Raw genomic sequence first — 24,986 nt, 5'->3', positions numbered from 1 at the left:
AGGTTCAGGGACAGTATGTGGAAACCAGTCAACACAAAGCAATGCAGGGGAAGGGTTTTTCAGCAAGAATGCCATCAACTAACCACCATTTTAAACTGACGAAATTTTCTTTGATTGTAACAGGGGCAGAAAGTTAGTCGTTGAAAAGGAATTCTCCAAGAAGGAAGACAAGTAGTAACCAGGTTTAATTGCAAAGTGTGGTTTGATTAAATACAAGATAATCTTGAAATGCATAAGGAGAATCGAATTTGATTGCAAAGTTGGCAGGATTAGAACAAGTGTAAATTGTCAGGACCTTCCTGGATAATAGGATGTAGTTCATATACCCGAAAATCAGGAGTCTGCCTGGAAAACAGAGACATACAATTTAAATTTGGTAATCAGGAGTCCGCCTGGAAAACAGAGACATATAATTTAAATTTGGTAATCAGGAGTCCGCCTAGAAAACAGAGACGTACAATTTAATTTTGGTAATCAGGAGTCCGCCTGGAAAATAGAGACATACAATTTAATTTTGGTAATCAGGAGTCCACCTAGAAAATAGAGACATACAATTTAATTTTGGTAATCAGGAGTCCGCCTGGAGAATAGAGACATACAATTTAATTTTGGTAATCAGGAGTCCGCCTGGAAAACAGAGACATACAATTTAATTTTAGCAATCAGGAACCCGCCTGGAAAATGGAGGTGTTAAATATTTTAAGTTCAGCAATCAGGAGCTCGCCTGGATAATAGAGGAGCAGTTTCAATTTTAAGTTCAGCAATCAGGAGCCCGCCTGGAAAATGGAGGTGTTGAATAGTTTAAGCAGTCGAAATCAGGAGCCCGCCTGGATAATAGAGGAGTAGTTTTGATTTTAAGTCCAGCATGTCAGGAGACCGCCTGTATAACAGAGGAATACATACAGTTCAAGTTTCGAAAGTCGGGGGCCCGCCTAAGGGAATGGCAATATGGATTTTATCGAGAAAGCACAAGACAATGAGACAACAAGAAAGAACAAGACAACAAGGCAACAAGGAAGTACAAGAGCAAGTTTGAAGAATTTAGATAGGATTTTTATAATTCATAGAGCATAGTTAGTTTAGCTTCTTTTATCTTTGACACGATGTAATAAGGGAGGTCAGCAAGCAGCAACAGCAGCAATAACAGCAACAAGCGCAGTGCAATCACAATTCCTGGTAGTCCCAGCTACCAGACACTCCCGAACTACACTGACCTGATTCCTGTTTAGCCTAGGATATGTAGGCAACTTCCGAAGCAGGATGCGGTCAAGCTTTTCAAAAATGCTTCGCACAGAATTTTCGAACGGGCAAAAATCGCTCGTATTTGCTCACTTGTCTTTGCCCGGAAACCTTTCGCGTTTTCGAGCAAAGAGGGGCAGCTGTGAGCACGTGATTTTTGCCCTATATATGAATAATTCCCAAAATCCCAAACAAAATAATTTTTCTTTATTTTTACAATTTTTGTGCGTTTTGGTGTCATCTTCTGATAATTGTTGCATTTTATTTGTGCGTGTTAATTTTTATAAAATACAAAAATACGCATTTTTTGCATTTAGGTTTTAGTTTTATATTTTAGTATCAATTAGGGATTAATTTGTTTAGAACAAAGCATGAAAATCACAAAAATAGTTCACTTTTGCATTTTAATAATTTTATTATTTTTGAAGAATTTTAGGAATTAATTAGTCTTTGTTTTGAAAAATCAGGATTTCATGTTAGTTTACATCTTTATAAAAATTAAAACAAAGTTATAAAAATTATAAAAAGAAGGAAAAGAAAATAAAAAGGAAGTAAGGTTAGAAATTAGGGTCTTAATAAAAGACCCAAATTTGGGCCAAATTAAGGGAATTGCTCAGGCCCAGACACCCCAAAAACATTTCAATTCAGTCCAGCCCAAGCCCCTACCCGGTCTGCCCCCCCTTTCAGACGAAACGGTGTCGTTTCGGGGTCATTAAATCAGGACCGCTGGATCTCATCAATCCAACAGTCCGGAACTGACGAGGTTCTTAGTATTTAAGTGTCCGAATCCTTCCCCCCTACCCCCATTTGCCTCGTCTTCTTCACCCCACCCCTTCTCCTCAAACCTTAATCCGCGCCACCCTAAATCCCTTGCCGACAGTGAACACAAACTATGTCGTTCACCCTGAGATTAACACCACAGATCCCTCTCACTCACCTCTTTCCATTGCACCCATTGGTTTACCTCGAACAAGGCCGGAACTCTTCAAATATTAATTTGAAGTTTTCCGGCCAAGTGACAAGTTCGTCCAAATCAGTCCAAAATCACACCCCACAACCCCCGACCCTTCCTCAACACTAATCCGTGGTTGTTTTCTTTCAAATCACCATGAAACGACCCAAATCTTAGATCTGAAAATCTCTGGCCAAACCCTAAAACCAAATCCTTTTGATTTCGAACCGTAGTATCCTTAACCATGTGTTCTCTTGCAAGAATACATGGTTAGGGATGTTACGCGTCAAAAATCTGAAAGGATTCAGATGTGTCTGACTGGCCGGAATCCCTTATGCCTTTGTGAGTTTTATTGTTTCCTTTTACTCGCATGTTTGAATTGTTATTTACAATGTTGTTTCATTAATTTTTCTGTTGATTTTATGGTTTAAATGTGTTAGTTTAAGTTCTGTTAATTACTGTGGATTCTGAGCTTGATATTTGGTTGAATAATTATAAGTTCTTGGTTTAAGAATTAGTTTTAAGTTCATTTAACATTAATCATGGTAGCTTAAGCTCGGTTTAATTTCGTTTAGCTTGTTTGAGTTGGTTAATTGAACAGAATTGGTTCAGTCAGTCTGATTAGTTAGTATCTGAATGCTAGTTAATTAATTTCAGTTAGTTTCAGAATGGTTTAGGATATTGGGTATAGCTGTTAAGGATGAGGGTAGGTTCAGTGATTCTGAAAGGCTTTCAGGGTTAATCTGGGTATGGAAAAGGGTAGTTCTGATAGGAATAGTAATATCAAGGTATAGGGAAGGGCAGTATAGGTATTGTATGGGTAGAGAAATACCTTAGGGCCTTCTAGAATGGGGTACAAGTGCAAATTTTAATAGTTGTAGTGCAGTTACTTGCTTAGCAAGATAAAACTAGAGGGACTGAATTGAAAATAGGGAGGGACTGATTGGCAAATCAGAACCTAATCTATTCTCTTTGGGGTTGCTTATAAAAGGGTATAAGATGCCTTGGTAAGGGGGCGGCTCTCCATCTTTATGCCTTGAGCTCTAAGTTTCAATTTAAGCCTTCATTATTGCTTTTGATTTCAATCAGCATTTTATTTCCAAAACTATTCAGAAAACAAAAACATCAGAATATGGAGAAATCTGAAACAGCTTCACAGTTTCATCACTAGTTTTGGACTTCAGCTGGGTATTGGGGTCTAGCAGTATCACAGGTGTGTTTGGTGTCAGCTGTGAGGGTCAGGGGTATGATGGAAGTATGTTAAACTGCTCTGTGGGAATTTGCTTATATTTCTGGTTTTCAAAGCAATCTGCCTGTGTTTATGTGGTGTAATATTGCTGGGTTGGTTGCTTGTTGCTGTTGAAAATAGCTTATTCCTCTCCTTTTCTCTATTTTCATTACAATTCTCAGGTACATTTCCTTGACTCGCAGCTGGTGTTGATTCGAGCCAATAACTGATTTGTATAATTGAGACTGATGAACTGTCCAGCATGAGTTTGATTATTTTAGTTAGTAAGTGGGCATTTGGGTATTTAGATTCATGTATATAGTCCAGGGTGTGGACTGTTTAAATTGTGCATTTCATGTTTATACAATTGTCATTTTAATTTGTTTAAGTTTCACAGTATGCTGAAGTCAAATTTGTAAAAATTGTAGTTGATTTGGAGTTCTATACGCATGGTTGATTTTAAGTTTGGTCAAGTATGAATCACATATTTAACAGCCTCATATTGGGCCAGTTTTGGGCCTGGCATACTAGCAGGTATCCCAAGAAATTAGTTAAATCAAAAGGTGCCCAAGGATTCGATCCCTAGGCTGTACGATTGCAAGCCAAATATTGGGCATGCTTCATACGTAACGCCTAAGTGCTCTAAAGGCCTGTGCCCACAGCATGTGCAATGGCAGGAGTTGGGCTTCGTGGGCTCAGAGCCCATTTATTCGGCATTCATGCCCGGATATTCAAATTCAAATTCAACAAATTGTAGGCCTAATCAATTAGGATCCTCAAGTAATTAATAGCATAATTATTTCATTGTGTAGACTTGGAAAGGTTGTTTAGTGAATTTCACCGCCTTCCCCAAAATAACAATACGTTAGAATCTTTAAGCACGGCTTACTTAAAAATTACTTTCCTAAACTCGGGTGCGCATTGATGCGACCCAAATCCAAATCTCGACAAAATCAAAATGTGTTTATAAATCACGGGTGCATTGATTGTGACGTGGTTCGAAACATGTTTTCATGACGTCGTAATTCCTAAAAATAAATAATGATAGAAAAGAGCTTCACAAATTGAAGACGAGCCTCACCGAAAAAAAATATAAATAAACGCGGGCCTTTAGCAAATAATTATCGAAACAATTAGAATTTGGGATGGCCGTTTAGCGAACTTCATGGCTCTTCCCCAAAATAACACTATGTTAGTATCTTTAGGCACGATTTAATTAAATAACCTTCTTAAAATTAGAGTGTGCATCGATGCGACTCAAATCCAAATCTCGACGAAGTCGAAATGTGTTGACAACTACGGGTGCATTGATTGCGACGTGGTTCGAAATGCGTTTCTCATGACGTCGCAATTCTTAAAAATAATGATAATAAAAGCGGTTCAAAATTAATTAAAAGGCATATAAGCTAGCATGTATTAAAATTAGATAAAATCAAATACAACAATTAAGCGACCGTGCTAGAACCACGGAACCCGGGAATGCCTAACACCTTCTCCCGGGTTAACAGAATTCCTTACTCGGATTTCTGGTTCGCGGACTGTTAACAGAGTCATATATTCCTCGGTTCGAGATTCAATCGGTGACTTGGGACACCATTAATATCCCAAGTGGCGACTCTGAATAATTAATAATCAAATCCCGTTCTGATTGTCCTTTAATTGGAAAAACTCATTTACGCCCTCTTGCGAGGATGTAGGTATGAAAAAGGAGGTGTGACATTGTACAATGACAAATATAGCCCTTTTCTGTTTTCTTTTTGCACCTACTTAGATATACTCCCTCCATTCACTTTTACTTGGCAGGTATACTAAGAATAGATTTTATTTTTACTTGCCACTTTACGCATATCAAGAGAAGACAAATTATTTTTTCCTGTTATACCTACAGTATTTATTACTCATTTTGTGATGACCTGATAGGTCATCTTATGATTTAAAACTAAATTCTGTGTTTCGAGGCCTATAAACCTCATTTTGTGTTTAAAGTTGATAAAAATAAGGATTATTAATTAAAAACTTCATTTGAGTTGACTTCGGTCAATATTTTTGGTAAACGGACCCAGATTTGTGTTTTAACAGTCCCCGTGGTCGGAATCGAAATATGGGAACCGGGCGTATGCCCGGAATCGGATTCGGAGGTCCCTAGCCCAAGTTATGAATATTTGTTAAAAATTAAAATATAAAATATTATTTTTTTTTAAGAAAAGTATTGATGTTTGATCTTGTTAGTATCGGGTCCGTCTTTTGGTTGCGGAACCCGGTACAATTTCAATATAATATTTAAAATTTGTTTGTGAAATTTGATGAAAAGCGAAATTGGTTTGACGTGATTCGGACGTCTCGTTGAGAAAATAGAAATTTCAAAGTGTTCTTGAGAATTTCATTTGATTTGGTGCTAAATTCGTAGTTATATGTGTTATTTTGGTGATTTGATCGTGCGAACAAGTTCGTATGATGTTTTAAGACTTGTGTGCATGTTTGGTTTGGAGCCCCGAGTGCTTGGGTGAGTTCCGGATAGGCTTTCGAGTGAATTGAATGTAGGAATTCTTGTTGGTGTACTACAGGTCTGCAGACTTTGCAATTGCGAGGTCTGGCTCGCAAATGCGAGCAGTTGGGCTGGGGGTGGACTTCGCATTTGCGAAGTATTGGGCGCATTTGCGAAGACAGCATGGCTGGGGAACACTTCGCATTTGCGAAGGATTTCTCGTAATTGTGGGGTTCGCGATTGCGAACCCTGGTCGCATTTGCTACATCTGCAGTTGTGTAAAACCTAACTTAGACAGGACTTTTGCTCATTTCTCAAAATTTTCAAGATAAGAAACCCTCTAGGCGATTTTTCAAAGACGATTTCTTCCCCATATCATAGGTAAGTGGTTATTAACTAGTTTCTTTAAATCTTTCACTTCATTTTACAATATTTCAACCTATAATCTAAGGTTTTTCATGGTGAAATTAGGGAGTTATGGGTAGGAAACTAGGGATTTGATAAATTACGGATTTAATCTTCAAATTGATGCCGGATTCCAAAACCAATTACATATCTGAGCTTGGGGTGAATGGGTAATCGAATTTTGGTCCGAATTTTGGGTTTGGACCTAGCGGGCCCGGGTGTTGACTTTTTCAATTATGGCCTAAATCGAATTCTTATCGATCGTGGGTGATTCAAAGGCTTATTTTGAAACGTTTTGTTGATGATTTGATAGATATTGTCGGTTCGGAGGCGTGTTTAAAAGGCAAAGCTATGATTGAGCTTTGAGTAGCCTTTGGAGCGAGGTAAGAGTTGTGTCTAACCTTGACTTGAGGGAATTAAGAACCCTCGGATTTTGTGTTATGTGAATTCCATGTGAGCGGTGTATATGCAAGGTGAGGAGTGCTTATATGCCGTCGAATTATCTATTTTTCCCTGATTTATCATTTTTCCTTAACTGTTTTTCCTCCAATCTTAATTGTTATATGCTCTAAATGCTTTCCATGCTTAACTGCTACATGTTAATCAATGTTTTCTTTTGTTAATCATGTTATCTCTTTTTATAGTTTCCCCTAATCCCTGTTATTTGCTTAATTTGACTGGTTTTTACCTTTTAACTATAAATTATTTGTTTGGTCTCATTGTGTAGTATTATTTGTGTAGATTTTATATTCAACAAGGTTCCTTTTCTTGGTTTAGTTTGGTATTTATTTATCGTAAAGGCCTTGTGACTGAGCCTGTTAATTTTATTGTGTACATTGACTGTTTGGTACTAATATTGTGGGATCGGGCTGCACGCCGCAACAGGTGTAATAAGGGAGGGTTGATATGGTGGAATAGGGGTGAATATATATATACGTTGGGATCGGGTTGCACGTCGCAACATGTGGAATAAGGGTGGATTGATATGGTGAAATAAGGGTGAATTACGATACTGATATTGACATATGGTGGGATCGGGTTGCACGCCGCAACATATATATATATATATATATATATATATATATATATATATAAAATCTACTGTTATTGATATTGTTATGGTGGAATAACGAAGGATTATGCGTTGTCTGGTGGGATCGGGTTGCGTGTCACAACAATCTATATGTTTCTATTTCTTGAGCTGCGTTGTTTTTCGGTATTTTTATTTGATCTGGTAGAGATTGGTAATCTTGGGCGACACTAGTTTATTTTCGAGGCTGCAGTTATCATTTCCTGTTGGCTGTTTTATTTTGTACTATATTTTAATTATTCTGTCATTATTATAGACTGCATACATGTTTCGGTGTAGGTGACCCGCCTTAGCCCCATTACTACTTCGTCGAGGTTAGGCTCGACACTTACCAGTACATGGGATCCGTTGTACTGATATTGCACTCTGCATACTATGCAGATTTTGGAGATAGCCCCAGCGGCGGATATTAGGGAGCTCGGATCAGACATTCGCAGAGGCTTGAGGTGTGGCTATGTACTTTCCTCTGTTATTAGAAAGCTCGGATCAGCTCCTGGAGTCTCCATCCTCTGTCTATTTAGCTGTGTACTTTCATGCAAACAACATTTTATTTATTTCAGACCTTTATGTATATTACTCTAGCAGTTCGTGCACTCGTGACACCAGGTTCAGAGAACTGTAACAGATATTTGGTTAGTTCAAATTCTGCATTGTTACTTTAAATTTATTCAGTTATCTTAGTTCTTCTTTAATATCTAACTTAAACTTTTAAAAGGAGTAGATTATTCTAACGTTGTTTTGCCTAGCAAGTATAATGTTAGGCGACATCATGATCCCGATAGTGGGAACTCCGGGTTGTGGCAAGTTAGTACCAGAGCACTAGGTTACATAGGTCTCACGAGTCACGAGCAAACTTAGTAGAGTTTGGCGGATCGGTATGGGAATGTCTATACTTATATTCCGGAGGCTATGGAGTTAAGAACAGTTTCACTTCTATTCTTCTCTGTCGTGCGATTTTATTCTATCATTGTTGATCGAACTCTTCTATTATGTTCTCTCGCAGATGGCGAGGACGCGTACCGTAGATTCAGTTGAGTATCCTACGAGGGGCAGGGGTCGAAGCTGAGGTCATCCAGAAGCCGAGGCATAGGCATAGCTCAGCCCCGAACTCGAGCAGCAGTACCAACGGTGGAGCCTCAGGTAGAGTATGATGAGGAGGTTCCAGCCCAGACTGTGCCTGTCGGACCAGCTCAGGTCCTAGAAGGGTTTATCGCCATCCCAATGCTTCAGGATGCTTTGGTCAATCTAGTGGACCTTATGGAGAGTGTTGCTCAAACCGGTACATTTCCTGTGGAACCAACCGTCTCTTAGGCTGGGGGAGGAGTCTTGACTCCCATTACTCACACTCCAGAGCAGATGGCTTTCCAGTTTCAGATTCCAGCAGCCCAACCAATGTGGGCAGTTCCATTGGGTATTGCAGCACAGATCGGTGATTTATCAACTATGTCTTCTGAGGCTTTGTGGAGGTTTGATAGGTTTACCAAGATTTTCCCGGTTCACTTCAGCGGTGCATCTTCAGAGGATCCCCAGGAATATTCTGGACAGTTGTCATGAGGTATTACGAAACATGGGGATAGTGGAGACCAATGGGGTCAACTTTGCTGCATTTCATTTGTCAGGTTCTACCATGCCTACTTTTACTTGGGACCAGTTCTCTTAGTTATTTCTTAAGAAATTCCTTCCTATCACTTATAAAGAGGACTATCAGAGGCAGTTCACGCGTTTTCAGCAGGGTTCTATGACTGTCACTCTGTACGAGACTCGATTTGTGGATCTGGCCTGTCATGTTATTCTTCTACTTGCTACCGAGAGAGAGAGAGAGAGGGTGAAGAGGTTTATTAAGGGATTTGCTCAGCCTATCAGATCATAGATGGCTAAGGAGACTAGGATCAAGATTCTTTTCAGGTGGTAGCCAATGTTGCTAGGCGAGTTGAGATGGTACTAGCTCAAGGGAGTGATCAGGGATCTAAAAGTAACCTCGTCATTCAGGTGGTTTTTTTGGTGCCTCGTCTAGAGGCAGGGGTACTTTTGCTAGGGGCCATCCTCCTAGACCATATCATTCAGAGCTTCAGACATCCTATAGTGCTTTAGGGAGTCGTGGTCATTATGTCCCTCATTCTGGGCAGCCAACCTACAGTGCACCACCGGCACCTATTAGTGCACCTTCTATCTAGAGTTATTACCGTGGTCAGCCAGCCCATCTAGGTCAGTCTCAGTTTTAGCAGCCACAGTACCAGGATGAATGTTTTGAGTGTGGTGGTTATGGGCATATTAGGAGGACTTGTCCGAGATTATTGGGTGGCATGCTATAGCAGAGTTCTCGTGCCATGATTTTGACACCGGTTCCATCACGCCCACTCAGCCAGTCAGAGGTAGGGGTCAGGGAGCCAGAGGTAGAGGTCAGGCCGCTAGAGGTGGGCGTCAGACTGCTAGAGGTGGATGTCAGTCCGTTAGAGGTGGAAGTCAGGCCACTAGAAGTGGAGGCCAGCCAACAGGAGGTCATCCTAGAGATATGGTTAAGAGTGGTGGGGCCCAGCCCTGATGTTGTGTTTTTCCAGCCAGGCCGGAGGCTGAGTCATCTGATGCGGTTATCATAGGTACAGTTTCAGTTTGTAGTGGAGATGTCTCAATTTTATTTGATCTGGGTTCTACATATTCATATGTGTCGTCCTATTTTGCTTCATATTTGGTTGTGCCTTGTGATTCTTTGAGTACTCATGTATATGTGTCCACCCCTGTAGGAGATTCTATTATTGTAAATCGTGTCTATTGTTTGTCTGTGGTTACTATTGGAGGTCTTGAGACTAGCGTATATCTTCTGTTTCTCGATATGGTTGATTTCGATGTCATTTTAGGTATGGATTGGTTGTCACCTTATCATGCTATATTGGATTGTCACGCCAAGACGGTGACATTAGCCTTGCCGGGGTTGCCTCGATTAGAGTTGAGGGGACCCTTGGCCATTCTACCAGTAAGATTATCTCTTATATGAAGGCTCGACACATGGTCGAGAAGGGGTGTCTAGCTTATTTGGCTTATGTACATGATTCTAGTGCGTTGGTTCCTTCTATGGATTCTGTGCCCATTGTTCATGAGTTTCCTGAGGTGTTTCCTGCAGATCTGTCGGGGATACCACCTGATAGAGATATTGACTTCTGTATTGATTTGGCTCGGGGCGCTCAACTCATTTCTATTCCGCCATACCGTATGACCCCGCTATAGTTGAAAGAATTGAAGGAGTAGTTGCAATATTTGCTTGATAAGGGCTTTATTAGACCTAGTGTCTCGCCCTGGGGTGCGCCTGTGTTGTTTGTGAAGAAAAAAGATGGGTCGATGAGGATGTGCATAGATTATCGGCAGTTGAACAAAGTCACCATCAAGAATAAGTATCCATTGCCGAGGATTGACGACTTATTTGATCAACTTCAGGGTGCCAAAGTGTTTTCGAAGATCGATTTGAGGTCTAGCTACCATCAGTTGAGATATAGGGCATTCGATGTCCCTAAGACAGCTTTTCTGACTCGGTATGGGCATTATGTGTTTCTAGTGATGTCATTTGGGCTAACGAATTCCCCAGCAACATTCATGGATTTGATGAACTGGGTGTTCAACCCCTATCTGTATTGCTTTGTGATTGTTTTTATTGATGATATCTTGATCTACTCCCACAGTCGAGAGGAGCATGAGCAGCATCTTCGGATTGTTCTTCAGACTATGAGAGACATCCAGTTATATGCTAATTTTTCAAAAATGTGAGTTTTGGTTGAGTTCAGTTGCTTTCTTGGGTCACGTTGTATCAGCAGAGGGTATTCAGGTGGATCCTAAGAAGATTGAGGCAGTCAAGAATTGGCTTAGACCCACATCAGCTACGGAGATCTAGAGTTTCTTGGGATTGGCGGGCTATTACCGTTAGTTTGTGGAGGGGTTCTTATCTGTATCAGCCCTATTGACCAAGTTGACCTAAAAGGATGCCCCGTTCAGATGGTCAGACGAGTGTGAGGCGAGCTTTCAGAAGCTCAAGGCTGCTTTGACTATGGCGCTGATATTGGTGTTGCCCATAGGATCAGGGCTTATACAGTATATTGTGATACATCTGGACTTGGTGCGGTATTGATGCAGGGTGGCAGGGTTATTGCATATGCTTTGCGGCAGCTGAAGGTTCACGAGAAGAATTACCCTGTTCACGACTTAGAGTTGGCAGCCATTGTTCATGCGCTGAAGATTTGGAAGCACTATCTTTATGGCGTGTCGTGTGAGGTGTTCACGGATCATCGAAGTTTGTAGTATTTGTTCAAGCAAAAGGGGCTCAATTTGAGGTAGAGGAGGTGATTTGAGCTATTGAAAGACTATGATATCACCATCTTGTATCATCCCGGAAAGGCCAATGTGGTGGTCGATGCTTTGAGTAGGAAGTCAGCTAGAATGGGTAGCCTTGCATACATTCCAGTCTATGAGAGACCGCTTGCATTAGATGTTCGGGCTTTGGCCAATCAGTTCGTGAGGCTGGATGTTTCTAAGCCCAGTCGTGTTCTAGCTTGTACAGTCGCTCGATCTTCATCGTTTGAGCGCATCAGGGAGCGGCAGTATGATGACCCTCATTTGTTTGTCCTTAGGGACACAATGCGGCACAGCTATGCCAAGCAAGTTACGGTTGGAGATGATGGAATTTTGAGGATGCAGGGTCGTGTTTGTGTGCCTAAAGTGGATAGACTTCGTGAGTTGATTCTAGAGGAAGACCACAGTTCCCGGTATTCTATCCATCCGGGCACTGCCAAGATGTATCAGGACTTCCGGCAGCATTATTGGTGGAGGATAATGAAAAAAGATATAGTGGCATATATGGCTTGGTGTCTAAATTGTCAGTAAGTAAAGTACGAGCATCAGAGACCCGGTGGTTTACTTCAGTAGATAGAGATTCCTCAGTGGAAGTGGGAGTGTATCACTATAGGTTTCGTTGTTGGACTCCTATGGACTCAGAGGAAGTTCGATGCAGTTTGGGTTCTTGTAGATAGACTGACCAAGTCAGTGCATTTCATTCCTATGGCAGTTTCCTATTCTTCAGAGCGGTTGGCAGAGAATTTATATCTGTGAGATCGTTCGTCTTCACGGTGTGCCCATGTCTATCATTTCTAATCGAGGTACGCAGTTCACCTCGCATTTTTGGAGGACAGTACAACGTGAGTTGGGCACGCAGGTTGAGTTGAGCACAACATTTCATCCTTAGACGGACGGACAGTCCGAGCACACTATTCATATATTGGAGGATATGCTCCGTGCATGTGTTATTGACTTCGGAGGCTCCTGGGATCAGTTCTTGCCACTTGCAGAGTTTTCCTACAACAACAGCTACCAGTCGAGCATTCAGATGGCCCCCTTTGAGGCATTATATGGTAGACGGTATAGATCGCCGGTTGGATGGTTTGAGCTGGGGAAGGCTCGATTATTGGGTACAAATTTGGTACAAGATGCCTTAGATAAAGTTAATATCATTCAGGATAGACTTCGCACAGCTCAGTCCAGGAAGAAGAGTTATATCAGTCGTAAGGTTCGTCACGTTGCATTCATGGTCGGAGAGAGAGTGTTGCTCCGTGTGTCACCCATGAAGGGTGTAATGAGGTTTGGAAAGAAGGGCAAGTTGAGCCCTAGATACATCGGGCCTTTTGAGATTCTTGATCGAGTGGGAGAGGGGGCTTACAGACTTGCGTTTCCACCTAGTTTATCAGCGGTCTATCCAGTATTCCATGTATTCATGCTTCGGAAGTATCACGGCGATCCATCTCACGTGTTAGACTTCAGCAATGTCCAGTTGGACAAGGATTTGACCTACGAGGAGGAGCCGGTAGCTATTCTAGACCGGCAGGTTCATTAGTTGAGTTCGAAGAGTTATCCTTCAATTCGAGTGCAGTGGAGAGGTCAGCTCGTTGAGGCAGCTACCTCGGAGTCCGAGTCTGATATGCAGAGTAGATATCCCCACCTTTTTTTCTAGCTCAGGTACTTTTCTATGTCCGTTCGAGAACGAACGTTTGTTTTAGAGGTGGAGAATGTGATGACCCGATAGGTCATCTTATGATTTAAAACCAAATTCTGTGTTCTGAGGTCTTTAAAACCTCATTTTATCCCTCTTCGATTTGCCTGCACAATTTGGGTGTATTTCCGGAAAGCTTTTGTGTTGAAAGTTGATAAAAATAAAGATTTTTGATTAAAAACTTCATTTGAGTTGACTTCGGTCAATATTTTTGGTAAACGAACCCAGATTCGAGTTTTGACAGTCCCGTTGGGTCCGTATCAAAATACGGGACCTGGGCGTATGTCCCGAATCGGATTCAGAGATCCTTAGCCCGAGTTATGCATTTTTGTTAAAAATTGAAATCTGAAAAATTATTGGTTTTTAAGAAAAGTATTGATGTTTGATCTTGTTGGTATCGGGTCCGTATTTTGGTTCCGGAATCCGGTACATGTTCAATATAATGTTTAACACTTGTCTGTGAAATTTGATGAAAAATGGAATTGGTTTGACGTGATTCGGACGTCCGGTTGAGAAAATAGAAATTTCAACGTGTTCCTGAGATTTTCATTTTCTTTGGTGCTAAATTCATAGTTCTAGGTGTTATTTTGGCGATTTGATCACGCGCACAAGTTCGTATTATATTTTAAGACTTGTATGCATGTTTTCTTTGGAGCATCGAGGGATCGGGTGAGTTCCAGATATGCTTCAGAGTGAATTGAACTTAGGAATTCTTGCTGGTGTGCTACAGGTCTGCAGACTTCGCAATTGCGAGGTCTGGCTCGCAAATGCGAGCCTCGCAATTGCGAAGAACCCATCGCATTTGCGAGCAGTTAGGATAGGGGTGGACTTCACATTTTTGAAGTATTGGTCGCATTTGCGATCATCTTAGGCTGCCTTTGCAAACAAATGTTCGCATTTGCGAAGACATCAGGGCTGGGGAACACTTCGCATTTGCGAAGGATTTCTCATAATTGCGGGGATCGCAATTGCGAACCCCGCGGTCGCATTTGCGACATCTGCAGCTGTGTAAAACCTAACTTAGACGGGATTTTTGCTCATTTCTAAAAATTTTCAATACAAGAAACACTCTAGGCGATTTTCGAAAGACCATTTCTTCCCCAAATCATAGGTAAGTGATTCTTAACTAATTTCTTTCAATCTTTTACTTTATTTTACAATATTTCAACCTAGAATTTAAGATTTTTCATGGTGGAATTTCGAAGTTTTGGGTAGAAACTAGGGATTTGATAAATTGGGGATTTAGACCTCAAATTGAGGTGGATTCCTAAACCAAATATATATATCCGGGCTCGGGAGTAATGGATAATCGGATTTTGGTCCGAATTTCGGTTTGGACCAAGCGGGTCCGGGTGTTGACTTTAGTTTACCTCTTCAATAATGGCCTAAATTGAATTCTTATCGATCGTGGGTGATTCCTAAAGCTTATTTTGAATTGTTTGGTTGATAATTTGCAAGATATTGTTGGTTCGGATGCGTGTTTGAAAGGCAAAGTTGTGATTGAGCTTTGAGTGGCCTTTAGAGCGAGGTAAGTGTTATGTCTAACCTTGACTTGAGGGAATTAGGAACCCTCGGACTTTGTGTTATGTGAATTCCATGTGAGCAGTGTATATGCAAGGTGACGAGTGCTTATACACTGCCGAATTATCTGTTTTTCCCTAATTTATCGTTTTTCTTTCATTGTTTTCCTCCTATCTTTATTGTTACATGCTTTCCATGCTTAATTGCTATCTGTTAATCAATGTTTTCTTTTGTTAATCATATTAGTTCTTTTCATAGTTTCCCCCAAATCCCTGCTATTTGCTTAATTTGACTGGTTTGTACCTTTTAACTGTAAATTATTGTTTGGTCTCACTGTGTAGTATTATTTGTGTAGATTCTATGTTGAACAAGGTTCTTTTTCAATTGTTGGTTCAGTTTGGTATTATTTATCGTAAAGGCGTTGTCATTTAGCCCGTTGATTTGACTGTGTACATTGACTGTTTGGTACTAATATGGTGGGATCGGGCTGCACGTCGCAGCAAGTGTGATAAAGAAGGGTTGATATGGTGGAATAATGGCGAATATGTGTATACGGTGGAATCAGGTTGCATGCTTCAAAAGGTGAAAAAAGGGTGGATTGATATGGTGAATAACGGTGAATTACGATATTGATATTGACATATGGTGGGATCGGGTTGCGCTCCGCAACATATATATATTATCTACTATTATTGATATTGTTATGGTGGAATAAGGGAGGATTATGTATTGTCTGGTGGGATCGAGTTGCGCGCCGCAATAACCTATATATTTCTATATCTTGAGCTGTGTTATTTTTTCAGTATTTTTATTTGAGTTGGTAGAGATTGGTAATCTTGGACGACACTGGTTTATTTTCAAGGCTGTGTTTATCATTTCCTGTTGGCTATTTCATTCTGTACTATATTTTAATTATTGTGTCATTATTATAGACTGCGTACAGGTTTCAGCGTAGGTGACCCGCCTTAGCCTCGTCACTACTTTGTCGAGGTTAGGTTCGGCACTTACTAGTACATAGGGTCGGTTGTACTGATACTGCACTATGCACACTGTACAAATTTTGGAGACGGTCCCAATGGAGGTTATTAGCCAGCTCGGATCAGACATTCGCGGAAACTTGAGTTACGGTTGTTCAGCGCCCGCAGCTCCTGGAATCTCCATCCTCTGTCTATTTAGCTTTGTATTTTTATTCGAACAGTGTGTTATTTATTTCAGACCCTTATGTATATTACTCTAGTAGTTCGTGCACTCGTGACACCAGGTTCAAGGAATTATAATAGATATTTGGTTAGTTCAAATTCCGCATTGTTACTTTAAATTTATTCAGTTATATCGGTTCTTCTTTAATATCTAATTTAAACTATTAAAAGGAGTAGATTGTTCTAACGTTGTCTTGCCTAGTAAGTGTAATGTTAGGCGCCATCACGGTTTCAATGGTGGGAACTTCGAGTCGTGACACATTTCAAATCATTTTCTCAACTCCAATAAATATGTATTAATTAATATGGGTATCATGGTAAATTATGCACTTCATTTATTATTTCTTAAGGAGCGTGAAAAATCAAAACGTGCCAAAGTAAAAATGAACGGAGAGAATATAACACTATTACTTTTAAATTCGACTCAAAAGTAAATCTTATGGCACAATGGTGGAGCAACGAAATTGACACCATTTAGGTGGAAGTGATCCTCCTTGTCAACAATCATATTGGCAACAATTTACAATAGACATGAGAAATTAAAGTTGTCAGCAAATTTTGAGATAAATGGATTCTAAGCATTGCACATTGAGATTATCCGCCTTATGGGTCTGCCCTTCCGTCATGCTCATGCTTTTTAGAGATTGGCAAATCATGCTCATCTATCACATACCAGTACTTCCGATCGAAGTACCAATCACCAAATGCCTTTGGTAGACTCTGTATATAAAACATACACTTCACAAGTCATTAACATATAGAAATATTCTTCGATTTTTTTCCTTTGTTACGTTCTTGTAATTTCTTATTATAACACAATAAACTATTAACCATAGCATGAATTTAAATCTATCACGAACTGAATAAGCGAATGTAAAGACATTATGAAATACAGTATTCTACATAACCCTTAAGTGAATATCCAAACATAAATTGTAAATAAATAATCTCTTACCAGGTTATTTATCATAGTGGCGTTTTCAGGAGACCACCTTGTCAGTAGCGATGTATGATGATTTACTGAGTCAATGAAAACACCTCTCATTTTAGGATTGTTTGGTTTGGGCAGAGTACTTAAGAATTCCGACCTAAATTCTGAAATAAAAAAATCCAAAAACGTTAGACATATAATGTAACTCATAACGCAAATGAATTTGTTTCATTGGTAGTGATATGATAATTAATTAGCTCATTTAATAGTAAAAGAACTAAATCATTGTTTAATTTGTACTAATTACCTCTGAAGGCTTTGTTCTGACTTGTAGTGCATGTCCCATTTTCAATGACGTCGTGTAAATTAGGTTCTACAGTAGTGTTAATCTGCAGCCGTTCATTTAGAAGATACTACAGTAAGTGGCAAACGAAAAAAAATCTAAATAATTTACCACATACTAGAATATGATAGAGCGAGTTTGTCTATAAAAAATTTCTTGAGATCTTTCAAAAAATATGTTAGTGTAAGTGATTCCACATTTTATGCCAAAAATAAAAAATAAAAAAAATAAATTAATTTTATTTTGTTATCTGAAGAAGTGGCCGAAGTTCTTGTAAAAAGTTCTTCCACGTATCAAAATATCGTAAATCTCCCACAAGAAACAAAAAAAAAAAAAAAAGGAAATTGGCTATCCAAACATGTTTAAATTTTGCACAACCTGGTATAAACAAAATGATAACAATTGATAAACACCTAATTACCTGAAATATGTCAAATGCTGACATCGCAATGAAAAGTGGTATCTTGATATTTTGTTGCATGTTTTCAGGGAATAAGCACTGCACTCACGAATTGGAGTTTGTATGTTTATAATTAGTAGTTTAATGACAAAAGATTCAAACAACAATTGAATTTGGGAATTAGGTAATTCATGTACGTACCAATAGCGGTTTCATTTTTGAAGTGCATGATTTGGGTAACGTCTTGCCAGATCCCTGCAACTCGTCATAGGTTTAGATAGCAAAAAAAAAAAAGAATTGACTAACTCTTGACTCCTTCGTTTAACTTTAAATTTTTTATTTTACGCTTAACATGACGTCTTATTGTTATATAAATATCATGGTATGTTTTAGACCACAAATTTTAAGGATGCTTTTGGAATAGGCCAAGAGTCTTTTCTTTCTTTCATTAAAACTATGAACATTATATCATATCATATCAGATCATACTATATTATAAATATAAAGACCTAAAGGAAAAGTTCAAAGACCAAAATGCCCATTAAAAGTTGAATGATCATTTTATCCTTCACTCAGATATCACTCCATATATAATATAATCGTATACATAAATATAATTATATGTTTATGTTTTGTTTTTTTCATCTTCCATGTTAATAGGCTTTCTATACTTTTTACAATTGTAACAATATTATAATTTTTCTTAGTCATCACTGATTGTTTGTATTTTTTATCTTCCACTATAATAATTTTCTTGCACAATCTTTCATAGCATTCTATAGAAGTGCATAATAAGCTGTCTATATGTTCAAATATAGTAAAGTAAAATAGCATGCATCAAAGAAAGGTAGCCTTCTCTTCGAAAATAATATTTTTTGTGGTTTTACTTTTCATTACAAAGCTTCTCGTATTCTATCAACGACATGGGGATTGTTTGCAATTTTCTCTTATGTCTACTATTTTTTCAAGTAAGTTTCACTTTGTCTTTCTAATATAAATGGATTTTAAATTCTTCTCTGAGTCACTATCCCATCTAGATCTATATATATGTGGTTATAAAGTGCGGATCATTTTATATTTTATATTAATTTTTCTTTGTTACTTTTTACGAAATCATGAAACTATATAATTATATTCTTTTTATGAGATATAGCATCATCCATGTTAAAGCTGGTAACTACAATATATAAATGGTGAATGGCGATATTCAAATTAAAGTTTATTGTACAAGTATTTTCGTCTTTTTAGATATAAAATCATCCTTGTTAGAACTGCTAACTATAATAAATGGTAATATTCAAATTTATAGTCTACTCTAATTTGAGGTCATATTACTACGACAATATTTATTTATCAAATTGTACTTTTTTCTTTTTGTTAGTTATTGGAATATTTTCAAAGTAAAATATATTAATGCGGAAAAAAAACATGTAAAAAATCCCTAGCATGATACGCTAATCTGAAAAATTACCACGACTACCGCAGACCTTTAAACTATAATCTTTTATTCAAATAGGCTGAGTATTCGTCAAATTGATCCTTATAGTATTTTTGTTTTAATATTTTTATTACTCATTATACACATACATTAATATATTATCTATATGATTTTTAAAATAATTGTTCTAATTTATATGACGCACGTGTACAAAAAATAATAAAATGAAAATAGAGGTATTATTTAGTAACTTATATTAAACTAACATAAATTAGTAGAGTAGGATAAGAAGGGAATAAGAATTTACATGTAAAGTAACAAGTCCGTTGTATATTTCTTCGAAGCCTCTTGCTTGCTTTTGATTCTTCCTATTAAAAAGCGATAATTCAAAAGTTATAGTATTGCAATTAAAAACTTGTACGATTTTGTAATAGACGATAATATACGATATTTGAAAATCTTACGCATGGATAAAATAACCACCATCAACGAAGCATTTCACTCTAGGAGTATTTGGCAGTAGACTGCGAAAATGATCACAATATAGCATTGCTGGATATCCACCAGCTGAACTTCCAGCAAGAATAGCCTGCAATCGTTAAAGAATTTCAGCACGAAATCTAATTAGTATACTTAATTAATTATTTCAACTACAATATAGAATTTACATACATTCTTGGCATTCTTTAATCCTTTTGCCAACACATCCTCCACTACTGCTTCAAAAATTCTTGCTCCTCTGAAATGAAGATTAGTAGCCTAAACAAAATACAGTATGATTAAATTCCACGTTCTCTCGTAAGGTTCTTGGATTTGAAAAATATAAAAGAAACCCTCAGAATTAAGGAGTGCTAATTTCTTTCCTAGTAGATATTCAACAGATAATTAAACATATCAAAATTGTAATTTGAAATTATAACTTGAAAAGGGCATTACAGGATCAACGTATTCGACATCTCCAGTAAATGCACCACCATCACAGTATCTAACAAGCACTTTGTTCCAGTTGTAGAAATCTGCATATTTTACCTCATGAATTAGTAACAAGATATGTATAAACTAGAAATATTCACTTTAGCTACTGTTTCCACAAATAAATTTTTCTTTATAAATTCAGAAGGAGATTTAGATAGTATAATCCAAGAAAACCTGGATTTGCACTCTGATTCTTGCTATAAATTCCTTGAAATGTGAATGGTCCCATAATAGTTGTAGAACCCACTTTATTGTCACGGATTCGTTCCTTGCATGTTTCGACGCTTGTGCACCATGCTCCTCCCTAAGAATATCATGAAAATTTCCAAAGATTTAAGAAATTTCGAAAAGGGCAAAAATCTGAAATATTACAAGGTAAAATTTTTCAAATATTTAAACAATATTCCTGCACAAAGTCCATATATATATATATATAGTTGAATTACACATGTATATATTATACATGACTTACCGCAAGTTGTACAAACCAATTTCCAACTCCTTCTCCGAATCCTGGTTCAAAATGGTATGCTGGAGGTGATCCATCCAGACATACTGGCAATAAATAAGGCCAAAAACACTCTTTCAATTTTCGATTTCCCAATTTAGATTTTGAGTTGTATATAAGTTAAGAAATTAACCTGCTCCTTTTGACACCGCGTTCTTAACAATTGTTTTCTTCACTTCATAGAAATCCAAGTCTGTTGCACTTTCAGTTTTAATGATGGCCAAAGAACAAACAATTAAGCAAAAAAGTTGAAGACATCTTGTCGCCATCACCATCCTGTAAAACTTATAATATGACAAAAGGATGTAATAGTGTATAAGAAGAAAACAACTTTTCTGAACATATATATACTTTGTAAATATGTTGCAAAAGAGGTATTGACCCTAACTAATCAATTATGAAACGATGTATATATACTTTCATTAGGGAGCTAGAAAGTGGAGTACCGGAAAATTAGGCATTGTAAAAGGACTAACCACTTGTTTTATTTTTTCACTAGGGACCTCAAGATATATTTTTGAGGCCTATCATTTATCTATATTATTATTGTTATTAGCTTTAAAATATTAGCGTTGCACGTGTGAATAAGCTAAAAATTTACATAAAAAAGAATAAAATTATGTAAAATAAAAATGGGCATTAAAATTGATGCGATATTCATTTAAATGACAACAATAATGTTGTTATATTGACTCGTTTGTTGAATTTAAAATAATTAAATATCTTTTAAACTTGCAACAATGAACAATTTAGTTAAGTTAATTATATTAATAATTATAGCTATTTTATTTTTGAGAATGTTGTGTGATGCATCTAGCCTAATATCTTTTTATAGCCGATGTTCTGAGTGTATATTTCTTTTTATCACTTCAATTGCTCTGTTATGATCAAAACTTCTGGTATTGATATTGGTATTTCACTAGAAAGTACCACAAAAGTTGTCAACGTGAGAAATATGCTAGGGGAAAGTATAACCAAATGTTAGGGATAGTTTTATCATGTGCTTTAATAATTTCGAGGGAAAACGCAAACACATTGGAAGGAGTATTCTTGTAACGACCCAATCGGTCGTTTTGAGCATTTGTATTCCGTTTAGCTGTTCGAAGTCTTAAGTAGCTTCATATGATGTACTATGACTTGTGTGAATCGTCGGTTTTATTTTTCAGGTGATTCGGGATTGATTCAAAAGAATGATTCTCAAATAGGAAGCTTTAAGTTGGAAGAGTTGACCAAGTTTGACTTTTTAGTATTCGATCTCGGATCGGAGTTTTGATGGTTCTGTTAGGCCCGGATGGTATTTTGGACTTGGGCGTATTGTTGCGACCAAAACACTCATGCAAGTGTACGCGATCTTCAAGTAATATAGTAATAAGTAGAGTATCGTTCCCACGAGGACTTGTGATTAACTTAACGACTGATGCAAACTCAAACAATTATCGATTCAAGCTAATTCATCACAAAATACATAAATAACCAATTTACAATTTAACTAGTAGACAAACAATAATACAACGCAAAGTTACTACGCCACTTATGATTTTTTCTTTTAACAATTAATAAAGGAGATATCCCGGGGTTATGGGCTTGCTAGAGATCATACTACGTTTTTAGCTTTAAAATGATTTATTGAATTATCTGAGTTATTGATTATAGGGTTAATAATACCCATAAGAATCTGTCGATTTCTTATGCGCCTATTCAAGTTAAATTAATACCTATATTTCTATGGTATTAATATTAACTCAAATGCATTTACAAATCTTATTTCTCAACCAAACAAGGCAATTAAGTATAGTTCTATCTTAATCGTGAATCTTTCACCCGATGCCCAGGATCCAGATCTTGCTCTATTTGATTCTATATGCAATCAAGAATTTCCTTTTTCAAGTTTAACTCAAGATTCGTAAATAGTATTTCACTATTAGCGACGCAGTAAAATAATTAACAGCAGAATCAAATAAACAACCCTTAACGATAAATTCAAGATCATCAATCTAAGCTTCAAACAACATAATCGTCTAACACCCATAACCCCAGAATATTTGGGTTTTTAGCCACTCATAATTATACAAACATCAACAATATAAGTCATAAACATAATATGAGTAAATACTAGGAGAAGGTTTAGAAAAACTCTTTTAATCCTTGCTCCAAGTTGATGTTTCTCCTTGATTCTCTTCTTCAAGATGAATCTCCTTCCTCTTTTTCTTCTCCAAAAACAGGTCTCTCTTAATAATGGCACTGCTTTTACCTTTTTAATCGTTTAGGAAGGGGTTTTGACAAGTATGCCCTTTTTAGTCCGAAATAGAATAATTTTGTGATTTTTACACACCTGCGGCGCGCTCCGCGACGCCCCGTGCGACACATACATGGATTGGACTGAGGCAAAATGCATTTTAAAGGAGCAAAACAATGCAGCGAAAATATTTGCACTGCCGCGGCGCCCCACGCATCGCCCCCCCGCGGCGCGGCAGTGCAATATTTTGCGTTGCTTCGTTTTTTTCATTTGTTTTGCTATCCGGGCTTGCTTTGCGACTCCCGAACACAATCCCGACTTGATTTATTTAGCTTTTACTCAGACTTCAAAGCCCCAAATCAATCAAATTCATCCCAAAGTTAGTTCTTAAGTCGGATTAGCTTCCTGCAAGGCATAAAGCATGAATTTAGTACAATTCATTATCATTTAAGCTCAAACCTTTGTAAAATGCAATAATTAAAGTGTTGTTACAACGACTAAAACACGAGTTTTTAGCCTATGATCACGTATGTCCGAATTTGCATTTGGATATTTCTGTTGATACTCAATTTTGCCCTCATGTTTTATAAAATATTCCATATATTTTCAAAATATCATTTTGCATTTTACCCAACTTACAAGGTCGTATAAGTATTTTTCTATAATTTTCAATAATTTTTAAAGCTTTAAATTTGATCTTCTCACATGTTAATTTGTTGAAATATTTATTATCTCTTTAAATTATTTTTAAGTTTATTAAATCATCCAATTTAACATTCTATACTCTTATGCATTTTATAATATTTTATCTCTTCTTACACAATAATATTCTCATTCTTCTGTTTTATCTATAGTATTTACGATAATAGCCTATATTTTACAATTAATTATATTTGTAATTTTATTTGGGGTAAACATAACTTTTTATATGTTTACAACCTTCAATTATTATTTTAAAATATTTATTTTCTTAAATAATATTTTTTATACTTTTTAGATATTTTATTAATTTATTTTTTCTTAATTTCTTTATTTTTAAAATCTGCCCCAAAATTAGGCCAAAATTCGGACCAAAGCTAGCCCATACCATTGGCCAATGTCCCACAACCCAGACCAAGTAACCCTCTCCCCAAACCCGATCCAGACCCACTAACGACCCGCCCCATCTATTTTTTAAATCCTGGCCGTTAATCTCTCAAGATCAACGGCCCACGATCACTCCGCCCCTTTAAACTACCCAACCCCAAACCCTAATACCCATTTCTCCAAGACGCTCGCCCCTAAACACTCTCCCTCTATCTTGCTTAGAAATCCTAGGCGCCTCCTCCCCAATCTTCTCTGAATCTGATCAAATCATGGATTCCTTACATGATTCACTTACCTTATATGTACTGCCTCGTTGTTACTTACAAGACTATGGTGTTACTAAGTGCTTGCCCATCTTTGGCAAGTACCAATCTCCGAATCAAGGGAATTTGACTTCGCTCTTCAAGATTTGGACAATATTTTGTTTGTATACGTTCATAGCAAGGCTATCAGGGTTCGATTTACCGAGATCTCCAGTCAATTTTTGACCTTTGACAAACTAAGGTTTATCTGGTTTTTTCTCCTAATCCGATTCTAAATTGACTTTTGCATGTTATTCTTTCCTTGTTTATGTTCGATTGACTGTATTTCTTTATTTGTGTGTTAATCTTTACTACTATATAAACCCCCTCCATGTTTCCCCGAAAAAAACTTAACTATTGTTACTGCTACTGCTTTCTCAAACTCACTCACTCTAAACTATTCTAAGATTATACTCTTGGCCGGCTAAAAGCCAAGGCCACCGGAATCCTACTATTAGACCTCTCTCAGTGTGTGCATTACTCGGGGTTCATCTGAGACCTTTGGGAGTTCTGACGCACTAAAAATTTTGGGGTTTCTATTGTTATCTCCTTGTTACTGATAAGCAAGCTGCTGGCACTAATTTTCCACCTTATTAGCTCATTAATTATACAAACTGGTGAGT

The 24,986-nt window shown here is 37.5% G+C and overlaps 1 protein-coding gene across 1 annotated transcript; it reads right to left on the bottom strand.

Annotated features, from left to right (window-relative positions):
• Positions 1–16,538: 16,538 nt before the first annotated feature.
• Positions 16,539–21,116, bottom strand: LOC107788333 (pectin acetylesterase 8-like). The gene is made up of 12 exons (XM_016610011.2): positions 20,873–21,116; positions 20,704–20,786; positions 20,406–20,535; positions 20,193–20,272; positions 19,929–20,015; positions 19,721–19,845; positions 19,564–19,624; positions 18,020–18,073; positions 17,840–17,917; positions 17,383–17,464; positions 17,100–17,239; positions 16,539–16,864 (listed from the first exon to the last, which is right to left on the bottom strand). Exons 1-12 carry the CDS (start codon positions 21,012–21,014, stop codon positions 16,748–16,750), a joined length of 1,179 nt encoding a protein of 392 aa, XP_016465497.1. The 5' UTR covers positions 21,015–21,116; the 3' UTR covers positions 16,539–16,747.
• Positions 21,117–24,986: the final 3,870 nt, after the last annotated feature.

This window comes from Nicotiana tabacum, chromosome 8 (genome assembly GCF_000715075.1).
Source record: "Nicotiana tabacum cultivar K326 chromosome 8, ASM71507v2, whole genome shotgun sequence".
Classification (NCBI taxonomy): domain Eukaryota; kingdom Viridiplantae; phylum Streptophyta; class Magnoliopsida; order Solanales; family Solanaceae; genus Nicotiana; species Nicotiana tabacum.
The sequence above is the reverse complement of the archived record's forward strand: the minus strand, read 5'-3'. Positions and strand labels throughout refer to the sequence as shown.